The sequence below is a fragment of the Mustelus asterias genome, chromosome 25 (genome assembly GCF_964213995.1).
Source record: "Mustelus asterias chromosome 25, sMusAst1.hap1.1, whole genome shotgun sequence".
In the NCBI taxonomy this organism is placed as follows: Eukaryota; Metazoa; Chordata; class Chondrichthyes; order Carcharhiniformes; family Triakidae; genus Mustelus; species Mustelus asterias.
The window spans coordinates 45,104,028-45,119,644 of record NC_135825.1 but is presented as its reverse complement, the minus strand read 5'-3'; the positions used below and the strand labels follow the sequence as shown (position 1 = coordinate 45,119,644).

At 44.9% G+C, this 15,617-nt stretch overlaps 2 protein-coding genes across 3 annotated transcripts in view; one reads left to right on the top strand and one right to left on the bottom strand.

The window, feature by feature from the left end:
* The window catches only part of LOC144511943 (sodium-coupled monocarboxylate transporter 1-like), a 673,058-nt gene that overhangs the window by 311,164 nt on the left and 346,277 nt on the right, over positions 1-15,617 (bottom strand). The window lies entirely within an intron of this gene.
* Positions 3,246-14,347, top strand: LOC144511939 (methyltransferase-like protein 27). 2 transcript variants are annotated; one of them, XM_078242423.1, is made up of 5 exons: positions 3,246-3,361; positions 10,785-10,913; positions 12,957-13,095; positions 13,564-13,656; positions 14,035-14,347. In XM_078242423.1, exons 1-5 carry the CDS (start codon positions 3,263-3,265, stop codon positions 14,235-14,237), a joined length of 663 nt encoding a protein of 220 aa, XP_078098549.1. In that variant the 5' UTR covers positions 3,246-3,262; the 3' UTR covers positions 14,238-14,347. The 2 variants fall into 2 exon arrangements, with proteins under 2 accessions (XP_078098549.1, XP_078098550.1); XM_078242424.1 differs by lacking the exon at positions 3,246-3,361 and adding an exon at positions 7,348-7,395.

The following is a 15,617-nucleotide window of genomic DNA, read 5'->3' as shown; positions in this document are numbered from 1 at the left end:
ATGGTAACACAGAGGATTGCGAAAGTTTTAAAAACCAACAAAAGACAACAAAAATCAATAAAAAGGGAGAAGATAAGCTGAGGGGAAACTAGCAAGTGATATAAAAACAAACAGTAAGCTTCTTTAAATATATAAAGAGGAAGAGAGAGGCCAAAATGAACATCGGCTCTTTAGAGAATGGGACTGGAGAAATAATAATGGAGGACAGGAAATACTTTGCGTCAGTCTTCACGGTGAGAGACACTGATAGCATTCCAAAAATACTAAATAATCAGGAGGCAGGAAGGGGAAGGAAATAATACTAAAAATGCCAGGGAAACTAATCGGACTAAAGGCTGATAGGTCACTGGGCCTGATGGGCTGCAGCCCAGGATATTAAAGGAAGCAGCGACAGAGATAGTGGATACACTGGCAGGAATCTTCCAAAAATACTTAGGGCCTGATTCTCCCATCCTGACAAACACGTTTTTTGGTGCGCGGGATGGGAGAATCGCGTGTCGGCCGTTTCACGGGATTCGCGCATACGTTCCCGACACATGCGCGTCTCCCACAGCCGGAGAGCAGGCGCAGTTGAGACCACTCTGGAAACCAGTGGGAAGATCAGGTAAGTCATTTAAATCTGTTTTTCATGTGTTTTAAATCTCATTATTGGGCCCAGCATGGAATTCTCTGGGCCCGATAGCATCTCCCACTCCACCTGAGTACTTCACTCCGGCGGGGTTCAGACAAGCCCCTCACTTGCAGGGAACTAGCAGGAGAACCTGGCGGAGTGAAGGGGGGGGGCAATCAGGGCCTCCCAAGGGGCCGGGTGGCGGGGGGTGGTGCCCCTTGGGCATGGACACCCTGGCAGTACCAGCCTGTGCCCCCTGGCACTGCCCAAGGGGCAAAGTGCTAATGTCCAGGGAGCACCTTGGCATTGCGCACTGGGCAATGGGCAGTGCCAGGGGGGCAAGGCCTCGGGGACAGGGCCGAGGCAGCAAAGGCGTGGGGCCTATGGGTGGAGCCTGGGGGTCCATGGGGGGTGGGGGTCCCACTGCCACTCTGCAGATTCTATCAGTCAGGGCTCAAGGGAGGCCAGCAATCAGGGCGGGGTGGGGGTGGGGTCTGCCAGTGGGGTCTGCCTCCCATGGGGGGTTGGTCTGCTGGGGGGGTCGGCGGGGGGGTGGGGGGTGTCTGCCGGGGGTTGGATGGGAGGTTCATCACTGCTGAAGGTGGAGGCTGGAGATCGGGGTGCTCCAGGATAGGAAGGGGGTGTCGGATATGGCCAGGGAATGCTTGTGGGGGCCATGATCGGGCCATGGTGGGGGGTTTGGAGGGGCAGCACTGGCCGAGTCCCGGGCTGGTCAGCAAACTGCAGGCTGACAGTTCAGGGCCACTGTGCATGCACAGAGTTCCAGAACTATCAGACTCTGGCGCCAATATGCCTCGCCACCCCAAGTTTTTAATGATATTCATGAGTGCAAAATGTGGGAGATTCAAGTCTGAACTCCCACTGAAACACAATCATGATTTACACCAGTTTTCCCACAAATTCAACACTTTGGGGATCTTAAATTCAGGAAAAGTGCCAGATGATTGGAAAAATGCCAGCATGACACTCTTATTCAAAAAGGGAGACATAAAAAACAGGTAACTATAGGCCAGTTATATTAAACTCTGTCATTGGGAAAATGTTAGAGTCCATTATAAAGCAAATAATAGCAGGGCATTTAGAAATACATAATATAATCAAATAGAGTCAACATGGCTTCATGAGGGGATATCATGCCTGAAACATTTATTAAGCATTCTTTGAGATGTAATGAGCAGGAGAGATAAAGGGGAACCAGTAGATGTAATAAATTTGGATTTCCAAAAAGCACTCATAAAGTACTGCACAACAGGTTGTTTAATAAGGTAAGAGCCCATGGTATTTGGGGGAGCATAATAACATAAAGGATTGGCTAACTGTTAGAAGCCAGAGATTTGGGAAATGAGGGGCAGTTTTAGGATGGCATCCCTTCACCCTGGTCTTGTCAGCGAAGCTCACCCACCCTGGTCTTTCTGGCAGAGCTCAGCCACCCTGGTATTACCAGCAGAGTTCACTCTGGTCTTGGTGGAGCTCACTCTGGTCTTGGTGGAGCTCACTCTGGTCTTGGTGGATCTCACTCTGGTCTTGGTGGAGCTCACTCTGGTCTTGGTGGAGCTCACTCTGGTCTTGGTGGAGCTCACTCTGGTCTTGGTGGATCTCACTCTGGTCTTGGTGGAGCTCACTCTGGTCTTGGTGGAGTTCACTCTGGTCTTGGTGGATCTCACTCTGGTCTTGGTGGAGCTCACTCTGGTCTTGGTGGAGTTCACTCTGGTCTTGGTGGAGCTCACTCTGGTCTTGGTGGAGGCCAGTCTGGTCATGTCTCAGATTTGGTATTCGACATCCCTCAGTGGCCCTCAATGTCCCTTCACTCACCCTTGACCCTGGAGGGCATTGGGCCAGAGAACAGACAACAGAAATGCGAAACGTCCGACACAAATCACCCCAGAGAATAAACGATGTTGAAACAAACCTTTGTTAGATCTCCCGTTAAGAAGCAACTATTTTGTCCAATTTCCGATAATCCTATGCTGATAACCAACAATACTGAACAAAAATGTTTCATTTAATGCTATTTGCTTTTCCTCTCAAGTTGCCAACAAATTCTCTGGAGATTATTCTTTAAGTTTTCTGGACTCTGAGGTAATCCTGGAAGATTGACAATTCTATGATCCAAATTCCCATTTGGTTGATAAATAATGTTGTCTTTGACAGCAGAGATTTATTTTCCTGCTGGGTACATACTGCCATTTGGTTTTCAAACTAAGTGGTTACTCATTACTCGATTTAGCTGCTGATGGCATAATTGGACCATCGGTGCGGTGAGATCTCAATAAAGGATCAGTCACAATGCCATCCTAGAGTGTGAGCCTTCATTTCTTCAGTGAGATGCTGAATGTACGGACGGTGAGTTTGCACTGAGTGTGTGAGCAGCAGGTGAGAACCGTACTGCCTCAGCATTGCCTTTGTGCAGTTAAGTTAAATCATTATAGTCACATCTGAAGGTAATGTTCTGATTCCAAGTGTATTCTCACACAACACAGAAACAAACTGTGCACATTTTGTACAGGCTGGACGCCCTCGTCATATTTTAATTCCTCACATTTGGAATGAAAGGAGTTTTGATGAAATATTTGATTCTAACCTTCATTTTACTGTCTCTTTGTTCCACAGGCGGAACGTTCTGGAACTGATATGGCTGCTGCCATCAAGAACCTAAAGACTTTATACTGCAATTTGGAAACAGATGAACAAGTGAAATTTTATGACTCTTGGGCACAGGACTATGAACAGGTAAAACATTCACATCTCATTTTACCATCTACTGAACTGGGGACCTCTGGGGAAAGAACCATTCCTCACACTTGTTGTGGCCTTGTTACCATGGGTTTCCCTGGTGTCTCCACACATCCGTTATTACTGTATTTATTATTTTACATCAAATGACAAGTAGAAGAAATGTTTTTGCTGTCGCTGTGGAGTCATCACCAAGAGCAGGAGGAATTCTTTCTCCATCATATCATATTTGTTTTTCATTCCTGGGATGTGGGTGTCACTGGCTGACCAGCATTTATTGCCCAACCCTCGTTGCCTCTTGAGAAGATGGTGATGAGCTGCCTTCTTGAGCCGCTGCAGTCCATGTGGTGTAGGTATACCCACAGTGCTGTTAGAGAGGGAGTTCCAGGAAAATGGAGAGTATTCCAAACACACCTTTTGATCTGATTTATTATTGTCACATGTATTGGTATCCAGTGAAAAGTATTGTTTCTTGCGCACTATACAGAAAAAGCATACTGTACATAGAGAAGGAAAGGAGAGAGTGCAGAATGTAATGTTACAGTCATAGCGAGGGTGTAGAGAAAGATCAAGTTAATGCGAGGTAGGTCCATCCAAAAGTCTGATGGCAGTAGGGAAGAAGACGTTCTTGAGTCGGTTGGCATGTGTCCTCAGACTTTTGTATCTTTTTCTTAATGGAAGAAGATGGAAGAGAGTATGTCCGGGGCGTGAGGTCCTTAATTATGCTCGCCTGCTTTTCCGAGGCTGCAGGAAGTGTAGACAGAGTCAATGGATGGGAGACTGGTTTGAGTGATGGACTGGGCTTCGTTCATGACCCTCTGTAGTTCCTTGTGGTCTTGGGCAGAGCAGGAGACAGACCAAGCTGTGATACAAGCAGAAAGAATGCTTTCTATGATGCATCTGTAAAAGTTGGTGAGAGTCGTAGTGGACATACCAAATTTCATTAAACTTCTGAGAAGGGAGACTTGTGTCTTATAGATGGTGGACAGGCTTTAGGGAGTCAGGAGAAGAATTACTTGCTGCAGCCTCTGACCTGCTCTTATCGCCACTGTAGAGTTTTGAAAGAGGTAGCTATAGAGATGCATTGGTGATAAGCTTCCAAAATTCTACAGATTCTGGAATTGTCCTGCCGATTGGAAGGGAGCAAATCTCATCCCACTATTTAAGAAGGGAGTGAGAGAGAAAACAGGGAATTACGGACCTGATAGCCTTACATCAGTAATTGGACAAATGCTGGAATCTATTATAGAGGATGTAATAAAATAACATTTGGACATTTATGATCTGTCTGGGTATAGTCAGCATGGATTTACAAATGGGAAATCAAAGCCGGAAATTTCCTGTCCCGCTCACCGCGGGAATCATAGTGGGTGGGACAGAAAATTCAGCAGACCATTTAAAGGTCCGTTGACTTTGGGGAGAATTTCCTTGGAGTGCCCACAGCCGGATAATCCAGCCCCAGGTTTGATGAGCCTGTTGGAGTTTTTTTGAAGATATTACTAACAGAATTGATAAACAGGAAGCGGTGGATGCATTATACCTGGAATTTCAGTAGGCTTTTGATAAAGTCTCCAACAGGAAGTTGATTAGCAAAATAAAAGCTCATGGGATATAAGGCAATATATTGACATGAATTGAGAATTAGCATGGGAGAAGAATTGGCGAACAGGCAGAAAGCAGAGAGTAGGAATAAACAGGTCATTCTCACATTGCAGGCTGTGGCTCGTGGGGGACGGCAAGGATCAGTGCTTGTGTCCCAGCTGTCACAATATATATCAATGGTTTGAATGTGGGGACCAAATGTACTCTTTCCAAGGTCACGGATGATACAAATTTAGGTGGGAATGTTTGTTGTGTGCAAAATGTAACGAGGCTACAGGAGGATTCGAACAGACTCAGTGACTCGGCAAGAACATGGCAGTTGGAATGTAACGTGGAAAAATGTGAGTGATCCACTTTGGTCAGAGTAACTCATCGCCTGTGTAGAGTATTACTTAAACGGTAAGGGATTAGAAAGTGTAGCTGTACAAAGGGACCTGGGTATCCTTGTCAATAAGTCATTGAAGGCTAGCATGCAGAAAGCTGTTAGGAAGGCTAATGGAATGTTAGTGGGACTGTCTTGTGAAGAGAGATTGGGTAAACTGGGCTTGTATTCTCCAGAGTTTCAAAGAATGAGAGGTGGTCTCATTGAAAGCTGCAAAATACTTAAAGGAATAGACAGGGTAGATGCAGCAAAGATGTTTCCCTTGGCTGGGGAATCTAGAACCGGAGGATACAATTTCAAAATAAATGAGAATCCACTCAGGACTGAGATTAGTGGAATTTCTTTACTCAGAGGGCTATGGAAGCTCAGACATTGAGTATGTTTAAAGTGGAGGTTGACAGATTTCTAAATACCAATGAGACAGAGGGATATGGGGATATTGTGGCAAAAAGGACAAAGGAAGTGGATGATCACCCACGATTATATTGAATGGTAGAGCAGGCTCGATAGGCTGAATGGCCTAGTCCTGTTTCAAGATTTCTATATGGCTGCTCCAGTTCACATCCTGGTCAATGATAGGCTCCAGGATGTTGATGGTAGGGGATTCAGCGATGGTAATGACATTGAATGTCAGGGAGATGGTTGAATTCTCTCTTTTTGAAGATGGACATTGCCTGGCATTTGTGTGGCTTGAATGTTACCATCTACTGTCATCTCCTGCTCTTTATTCATCACCAGCATGTCAATATGTAAAAAAATAGCAAGGGCCCCAAACTCATCCATTGGGACCAGTGCTCATGATACTTCAAAATTCATATTCATGATAACCTCAGCTCCTCTCTTTAAGCCAGTTCCCATCTTTTGCAACACAGTCTGACCCCTAGCCTCAGTCATTACTGTTCCCAGTACAGTAATAGACAGCTATAGGAGTCCATACAGGCAGAGAGAGTATGGCTGGATAGCAAACAGGGTAATAAGGCCCATTAATCATATGAACAGTCAGAGAGAAGAGAGGACAGGCAGGAGATAAAACCAGAAAGCTGGAATTAGAATCAGCATGATAGAGGAAGGAGGTCAGGAGGTGCGAGCAGAGTTGCAGCAAAGGTACAATTAACCTAAATTTTTGGCCTAGTGCCAGGATTGGTAACTCCACCTGTATCAGCACATTGTCTGTCTGTTGATTCAGTGGGTGAGATCACGTGTGTTATAACAACAGATGCTGCTGGGTGCCAAGCTCTCCCAGTCTAACACAACAAACATTTGAAATAGGAGCAGGAGTAGGCCATTCGGCCCCTCGGGTCTGGTCTGCCAATCAATAAAATCATGGTTGATCTGATTGTAACCTCATTCCCACACACCTTGTAGGGGTTTTTACAGTGGCTATGTATTGAGCTCAACTTCAGCTAATACAAAGACTCGCGACCACAATATCCTGGTGAAAGACGTTCTTTATTGACCAATGCATGGTGGGAGGGAAAGGTTTGGGCAGTCCAACACTTCTCTGAAGTTACATCACAGTGGCAATACAATTATACATCTTCCAAAAGACATTTTACCCGACCTCTGGCTCATCATGAGCCATTCGCCATTAGTTTAGGTCATATACCTTAACCAATTACAGATATTCTCTGACAGCATGGGAACAATAAGTTCTAGAGGTTTCTGCCTGATTTTCCCATGGCCACCTGTTGCCAGTTCCAGACACTCTTATCTAGTTGAAGACTTTGGACAGAACAGAACAGAACTTTGCTATTGATTGAGCTGTCTGGAACCACTAGCTTGTCCTTGCTTAATAAATGTCTCTTTCACTGAGCTGTCTGGTATCCATGCTTATAAGTGCTATGCTTCTGTGAGTGCATTGTTATAAGGAATGTGGTTCACTTTACTGGCCTATTTCCCATGATGCCTGTGCCATTAGCCAAGATGTATGCCTGTTCAATAAAACACTTTCAAAAATACACGTTTAAATCCTCTAACTGTGGATATATGTGTTTCTATGCAGATAGTACTGCAGTAAAATAAGGCAGTCTGTGATTCTTATCCTCAGGTAATCCACTCTGTTTTATTAGTCTTTGTTAGTGCTTTAATCCCAGGGTTCTAATAGTCTTTATTAGTCTTTATATATTTAAATCTTAGGGTATTTCAAATTCCTCTAACAAATCCCCCCTCTTGGTCCTTGGCTAGTCCAAGATTAAGCCACTAAATGGATGTTTTTAAGTAAATATTCTCAGATCCCAGATGGCTGTTGGCATTCAGGATCCTCTTTCCCCTGCACTAACTGTTATCACTGCTGCGGCATCCTCTGTGTGCCTGACAACTTGTGCATAGCAGCATTTGAGCAGGTACATAATTACTACAAATGCTAAGATCACAATAAAAAAGAACGCAATCCCTTGCATGATTGATGTTGCCAGGGAGCCTAGCCAGCCTGAAGCCCAACCCCTGAGAGTAAAGGGTTAGGCCTGCTTGAGTTTCTCCAACTCTTTTTTAATATGACCAGCTCGATTGGTTATGGATTCTGAATGATCTGTTATATACTGACAACACCCTGATCCATTTATGGCACATGTTCCACCACCGCTGGCTGCCAAGATAATGTCCAATGCTATTTGATGCTGAAGTATCATGGTATGCATGGCAACCATCTCATCATGGACTTTAGTAAAAGCACGTCTGCATCATTGGCAACATGTTCCAAAGTTGAGATTCTATTACTGCTTTCTTGTGCCAACCTTTTGATTCCATACCAGGGGAGCACCATACTGTAATAATGTTCTATAGAACATCGATATCTCATCAAAGGAGGAAGGTGAGGAGAATGATAAATGTATAAGGCTACATATCCAAGGTAACATGATCCCTTCCATCCAATAGGGAGCCAAGAATATGCCCTATCCGCACAAATCCAATATGTGCCGTTGAGAGTTGGATAAGTGTTGCCACAATTAGTGATATTACAAGATTGATCATCACTGGGTGGACTCAGGCATAGTCGGCTGGTCTGATTTACAGTGTTGTATTATTCACTTGTCCTAAGTTACTCCCAGGACTTTCCTTATTGCCAGTACAATACATTCCTTTTGGCTTTGATGTCATTTGTTTCAGGAGGAAACTAGGAACTGGGTTTGAAAGGTTATAGACAGGTGTATACCCCGTCATATGGCTTAGTCTGTCTGCACAAGATTCACCACTATGAAATTCTTTCCAGTCATCCATACGAGACAATCCTGGTATCCGATGTCCAGGATCCTGGGCCTGTTGGTCCGCCATAATCAATTCAGACCATGACAGGGGCAATGGTTACAAAGGTATTCCTCTCTCAGCATGTATAGGGACATGCGAGCAAACCCAACACCCTGACTGGCTGGAAATTATAGCACATGTGTATGCCATGTGTCAGCAAGTGTTGACATGCAATTCCCAAGGGGAATGTTGAATGACCTCAAGGGCTAGTCCTATCTGAGTTAAAATCAGGAAACTCAATATTAAAAGAATGGAAACACATGTAATCATTTTGACAATTAACTATTTATTGATAGTCCCTGCAGCTTTCTTTTATATTCCCAGCTGTTGGTCAATGTCAGGTAAGTGATGTTATTTAAGATCCGAGTAGCAACCGTGAGTGAATGTATTGTTATAAGGAATGTGGTTCACATTGCAAGCCTATTTCCCATGGTGCCTTAGACCTTGTGCCATTAGCCAAGATATATCCCTGTTCAATAATACGCTTTCAAAAATACATGTTTAAATCCTCTAACTGTGCTTATGTGTGTTTCTATGCAGACAGTAGCTCTGTAAAATATATGCGTAAGGCAGTCTGTGATTCTTATTCTAAATTAGTCCACTCTGTTTTAATAGTCTTTGTTAGTGTTTTATTCCCGGGGTTCTAATAGTCTTTATTAGTATTTCAAATCCCAGGGTATTCCGAATTCCTCTAACATCCCTGATAACCTTTCACCCCTTTGTTAATCAAGAACCTATCTGGCTCTACATTAAAAATATTCAAAGACTCTGCTTCTACTGCCTTAAAGGGTGGGAGCTCCAGAGATTCAGGACCCTCTGGCAGCAAACATTTCTTCTCATCTCTATCCTTAATGGACCATCCATTATCTTTAAACAGTGACCCTTAGTTCTCGATTCTCCAACAAGAGGGAACATCCTCTCCACATCCATCCTGTCAATGCCCCTCAGGATCTTATATGTTTCAATCAAGTTGCCTCTTACTGATCTAAACTCCAGCGGTTACAAGCCGAACCTGTCAAACCTTTCCCCCTAAGACAACCCGTCCGTTCCTGGTATTGGTCTGGTAAACATTTTCTGAACAGCTGCTGATGCATTTCCATCTATCCTTAAGTCAGGAGACCAATTCTGTACACAATACTCCAGATGTGCTCTCACCACTGCCCTACAGAACTGAAGCATAATCTCCCTACTTTGTATTCGTTGAATAAACAAAAGCATTCTATAAGCTTTCTTAATTACTTGCTGCCCTTGCATATTCATTCATTGCGATTCATGCACACCCCTCTGCATCCCAGAGTGCTGAAACCATTTAGATAATAAGCTTATTCTTTATTCTTCTTGCCAAAGTGGACAATTTCACATTTTCCCACATTATTCTTCATTTGCCAAATCTTTGACCACTCACTTAACGCACCTATGTGCCCTTGTAGTCTCTTTATGTTCACTTCACAACCTACTGTCTGACCTATCTTTGTGTCATCAGCAAATTTAGCAACCATACTTTCAGTCCCATCAACCAAGTCATTTATATAAATTGTTCAAAGGTGAGGGCCCAACACTGATCCCCATGGCACACTGTTTGTTACATCTTGCCAGCCACCAGAAAATGGCCCATTTATGCCTACTCTCTACTTCCTGTTAGCCATCCAATCTTAAACCTATGCCAATATATTACCCCCCTGCACCAAGAGCTTTTACTTTCCACAGTAACCTTTGATGTGGCACCTCATCAAATGCCTTCTGGAAATCTAAGTTCAGTGTATCCACCGGTTCCCCTTTATCCGCAGCATGTGATTCCTTCAAAGAACCCCAATCATTTGGTTGATTGATTCCCCTTTCACAAAACCATGTTGACTCTGCCTGATTTCCTTGAACTTATCCAAGTCCCCTGCTATAATGCCCTTCATAATGACTTGCAACATTTCCCCTGTGACAGATGTTAAGACTAACTGCCCTATTCCTTCCTGCTTTCTGTCTCCCTCCCTTTTTGAAGAAAGGAGTTACATTTGCTGTTTTTCAATCTATTAGAACATTCCAACAATCTCAGGAATTTTGGGAAATTCAAACCAATCTTCAACTATCTGACGACTCCAGAATCAGCTCCCTCTCACTCTGTTCTCAAAGATACAGACTGTACAGATCGAAACTCTTCACTACCTAGACTGCATGAATGAAATCTCTTTCTATTCACAGCACATGAGTGTGATAGATTACCAGGCTCCCAGGTTCGGTGTGGGGACTGTGGACTCTGTATATGTGGGAGATCGAGAGAATGCGCTGGTCCTTGATGTGCCTTGTGGAACGGGGCTCGTGGCTGACGGGGTAAGAGATTACACTGTAATGAAATACCATGGAGATATTGGCATAAAGCAGTGCAAACTGCTCTCACCATTCATTGCTCTGTGCAACAGTTGGAAGTTTTTAGAATGCCAGTGGCTGGGATTTTCCAGCCTTACCATAATGGGAGTCATTGCGGGATATTTGGTGGCCCATCCAAACGCTAACTGACTTTTGGTGGGACTGGATGGTCCCGGGGCCAGTGGATCTGGAAAATCCCAGCTTCTGTTTCTTATTAAAGATCAGTGTTGCTATTGTTGGCGTGGTGGAGGAGAAACAGTCAGGTGTGGAACATCAGTGTGTAACTCTCTGCTGATGGAGTGTGCAGGTGAATGCCCTGACAGGACCCTTTGAATTGATCCTCAGCATCCTCTCTGAGGTGGGATGGAGGTTGGCGGGTGCGGGGGAGGGGGATGGGGCTTACGGTGGCTGTGCTGATCTGCCTGGACCTGCTGCCTGTAAGAGCAAGAAGGTAGAATTAGTTCATGAACATGCTCAATACAACATTACATGTCATTCACTGAGAATATCAGGATGTGATCCACTCATGGAGGGCACATCTGTACTGGTTACTGGGAGAGGCCTATCTCACCTCACCCACAGGGGCGGCACGGTAGCACAGTGGTTAGCACTGCTGCTTCACAGCTCCAGGGTCCCGGGTTCGATTCCCGGCTCGGGTCACTGTCTGTGTGGAGTTTGCACATTCTCCTCGTGTCTGCGTGGGTTTCCTCCGGGTGCTCCGGTTTCCTCCCACAGTCCAAAGATGTGCGGGTTAGGTTGATTGGCCGGGTTAAAAATTGCCCCTTAGAGTCCTGTGATGCGTAGGTTAGTGGGATTAGCGGGTAAATATGTGGGGGTAGGGCCTGGGTGGGATTGTGGTCGGTGCAGACTCGATGGGCCCAATGGCCTCCTTCTGCACTGTAGGGTTTCTATGATTTCTATGATTTCCTCCCCTATCAACTTGACAGCATCCTCCTCAAATTTAGAGAGGTCTCCTCCAGTCTGGGAACTTCCCCCTGTTGTGGGACAGCTTGACCTGCATGAAGACAAGGCAGATGGGATATAATGAGAAGAAAAGGTTGGTAAGCATGCATGCCTGCTGTGTGTGCTGAGCACTCTCCCGTAAGGGGTGAGGATAGAGTTTGGACAGCATGAGAACTGGGATGCTGGTGATTAGGCTTTTAATACTGATATCTCCCCCGCTAATATTTTGTGCACCCACCGAGCTGTGTGACCCTCTGAGTGCATGATGTGAGTGTGTGTTGGAGTGAGCTGAATGTTAATTTACCCTGAGGGTGTGGATGAGATCATTCATCCTCTTCTTGATCTCATCGTGAACAGATCTGGTGACCTATCGCAACACTTCAAGAGTGTTCCTCATGAGGTGTGTACAAATGCAACAAGCATTGAAACATCCTGTACTTAAATGTTACAATTTCCATCAGCACTTGCGTGCCCACTGGTCATGGAAGACCCCAGCATCCCAGCGGGCAGCAAGTGCTCCCTCTCTAGGCACACTTGGGCATGGCGGAACCACAGAAGAAGGGCAGATAGGCAGGTTCAATGTCCCCATCATCTGTCCACCGCCTGGACCTGATCACCTTGGGGGATGTCCCTTATAAATGCTGAAATAATAAATTCCCTCTATGGTTTATCCTTGCCCTTAATTTAGATAATTAACACCTTGCAGTGTCGTTTGGAGTTCACGGGGATGGGAAACAAACTGGGCCATTTGCTGTTCATGAGTTTTGAATCCATGTCAACAAGTGACAGAAAGAGAGAATCCAACCAGGTGAAAGATGGGAGAGACGGACGCTTCGTTTCTCTCATCATTCGGCTTTCAATTAGTTGCAATTGGTGCAAGTGTTGAATTGCTGAGTTGCTGATCATATTGTGGGGCAGTGCAGATCCTGGCACTGTGATACGGTTAACCCTTCATGTGGAGCTTGATCAAATCCACAGCAAACAATTTGAATGGATAATCAGAGGCTTGTTGGAATACACCTAACATGAGTCTCTTTTCTATAGCTGCATGAACTGGGATTTAAAAACTTTCATGGAATAGATGGTAGTGACCGAATGTTGAAGATCGCTGAATCCAAAGGCCTGTATCAGAGATTGACAAGTTGGATTTTAACTTCAGATAGACCACTGCCTATAGAACCAGGTAACTAACAGAATCTATCACATCTAATTAGCACCCACAGACCCCAGGGAACAGGCCGCATTATTCTGGGGATCTCCTTTCTGATGTTTAGGTCCTTCGAGAAGCTGGTGTCCAAATATTTCAGAAACCCTCGGAGTTCCTCCACTCCTCTCAGAGTCACAGAATCTTCAATCTGATTGATTGAGATTAAAAGGAACTGGAAATACTTTCTAAAGATTTCCTCTCAGTTTGTGATATGAGTCATGATGTGGAGATGCCGGCGTTGGACTGGATATCTACTCGATATCGAGATATCCACTCCATCTGACGAAGGAGCAGGGCTCCAAAAGCTAATGGCATTTGCTACCAAATAAACCTGTTGGACTTTAAACTGGTCTTGTTAAAACTCTTACTTTGTGATATGAGGCAGGGTAACAGTTTGCCTGCAAAGTCTAACAAACCTCTTTGTTGTTGTTTGAATTGTTGAAGGTTCCTATGATTTAGTGATGATTGTTGGTGGATTGGCTCAGCAACATCTTCCCTGTGATATCCTTCCAGAAATGCTGAGAGTCACCAAAACAGGTGAGCAGAAAGGTCCATTCCTGCCAGACCATTCAGCCCATCAATGCAGCACCCACAGGAAGTACCACCGAAACAAGATGACTGCCACAGGGTAACAACAGGGGGCATGTAAAATTCTAGAAAGGTAACTCTTCAAACAGAAACAGGCAAATGGAAAGTGGAGGGTGAAGGATGTGAGTTTTAGAATCAAATTTTTCATTTCTTTCAAAGGATTCCTTGTGGATTAATTGTGGACAGATTTTCAAACAGGAACCCAAAGTTCAAATATGCTGAGAGTGCGATCCTGAAAGCATGTTTGCAGTTTAACTGTGTTGTTGGGAAATGTTTATCTTACCTGTCCTTGTTTCACATTGACCTGTTAATGTATCTCTCCCGTAGGCGGCTTTATCTGTTTCACACTGAGAGCTGAGGAGAGTGATCACAGAAGCAAACTTCTTGCTTCAGTCCAGGAGTTGGTGAGCAAGGGGCTGTGGGAAAAGGTTGTCGAACGACATGTGGAGAAATGGCAGAAGGAGATACTGAAGACAGGGCTGACAGAAGAGTACGTTGATGGAGTAGCGGCTGTCTACAGGAAGATATAACAACGCTGTCACCAATCCCAGGATAATCTGGGAGCTTCACATTTGAAAATTGTCATTGAATGATTTCAATGTGAAAATAAATGAGTGAAAATTCATCTGGTGCAAATAAAGCAGAGAGCGATTGTTCCTTTCCTTGTCTCTTTGTTCTTCATTTGTGCAGAGTGTGCTGCTGACGATACATGGTGTGTGCACTGCAAGATATGTGTTCATATATATATTATTCCAAAGTCCATAAGAGCCCAGGGCCTTGAAATCTCTTGTGTTTTTGTCTATTTTTCAGGTGTTGGACGGGTGGATTAGTGTCCAAGATGGCGGGTGGCTGATATGTTCACATATTGCACTGATGGAGCATCAGCCACCACTTTGTTCTAGGCAGGGATCCAGGATCCAGGCAGGAAATGGGCATCTGGTTCATTGTTGATAGAAATTGGGAAATTAAAAGTAGTTTATGGTCCTCTATGTAGCAATGCTGCTGTACGTTGTGATGGGAAACGTGAGCTGAATTAAACCTAAAACCAGTGATCGTCATTGAGAAGTTTAAAATAATGCTTCGTGACCTGTGGAACTGGGAGGGTCAGGGGTCTTCCTCACCAGCCCACCGTAGGGCAGAATTGTTCTCAGGGACACCTCTCAACACCCCCTCTTTGTTCCCAAATTTTGTCCCTCCCAGTCGCCCATCTATCTTCCATCATCACCTTCCCTCGAGGTCACTTCCTGCCTCTCCTGGGTCCTATCTACACTGGTAATGCCACAGCCCACAATAGAAATCCTCTTAGCCAATGAACACCTCGGGAATGCCCTGATTGTTGCAGTTCACCGGCCTTGAACTGACCAGTGTCTGCAGCTCAGCCTCCAGATCGATAACTCAGCTGAAGTTTCTGCAAATGAGCTGAATTCAAGAGGTAAATTGAGAGTGACTGTCTTTGACATCAAGGCAGCATTGGACCGAGTGTGGCATCCATAAGATGTAAAACTGGAGTAAATGAGAATCAAGAGTAATTCTCCACTGGCTGGAGTCATACCCAGTACAAAGGTAACCCCTCAGATACTGCAGCAGTCTGTGTCCATATAAAGGAACACCCGGACAACATTCAGACCAGAGTTGATAAGTGGAAAGTGAAATCTGTGCCAGGCAATAATCATCTCCAATAAAGGAGAATCTAACTATCTCCCCATGACATTCAATGGCATTGCGATTGCTGAATCCCCACTATCACCATCCAGGGGGTTTCCATTGACCAGAAACCGAACTGGACCAGCCATATGAATACTGGACTACAAGAACAGGTCAAAGGTTGGGAACTCTCTGCTGACCTCCTGCCCCCCCCCGCCCCCGCACCCCCCCCACCACCAAAGCCTGTGCACTATCTACAAGTCGGA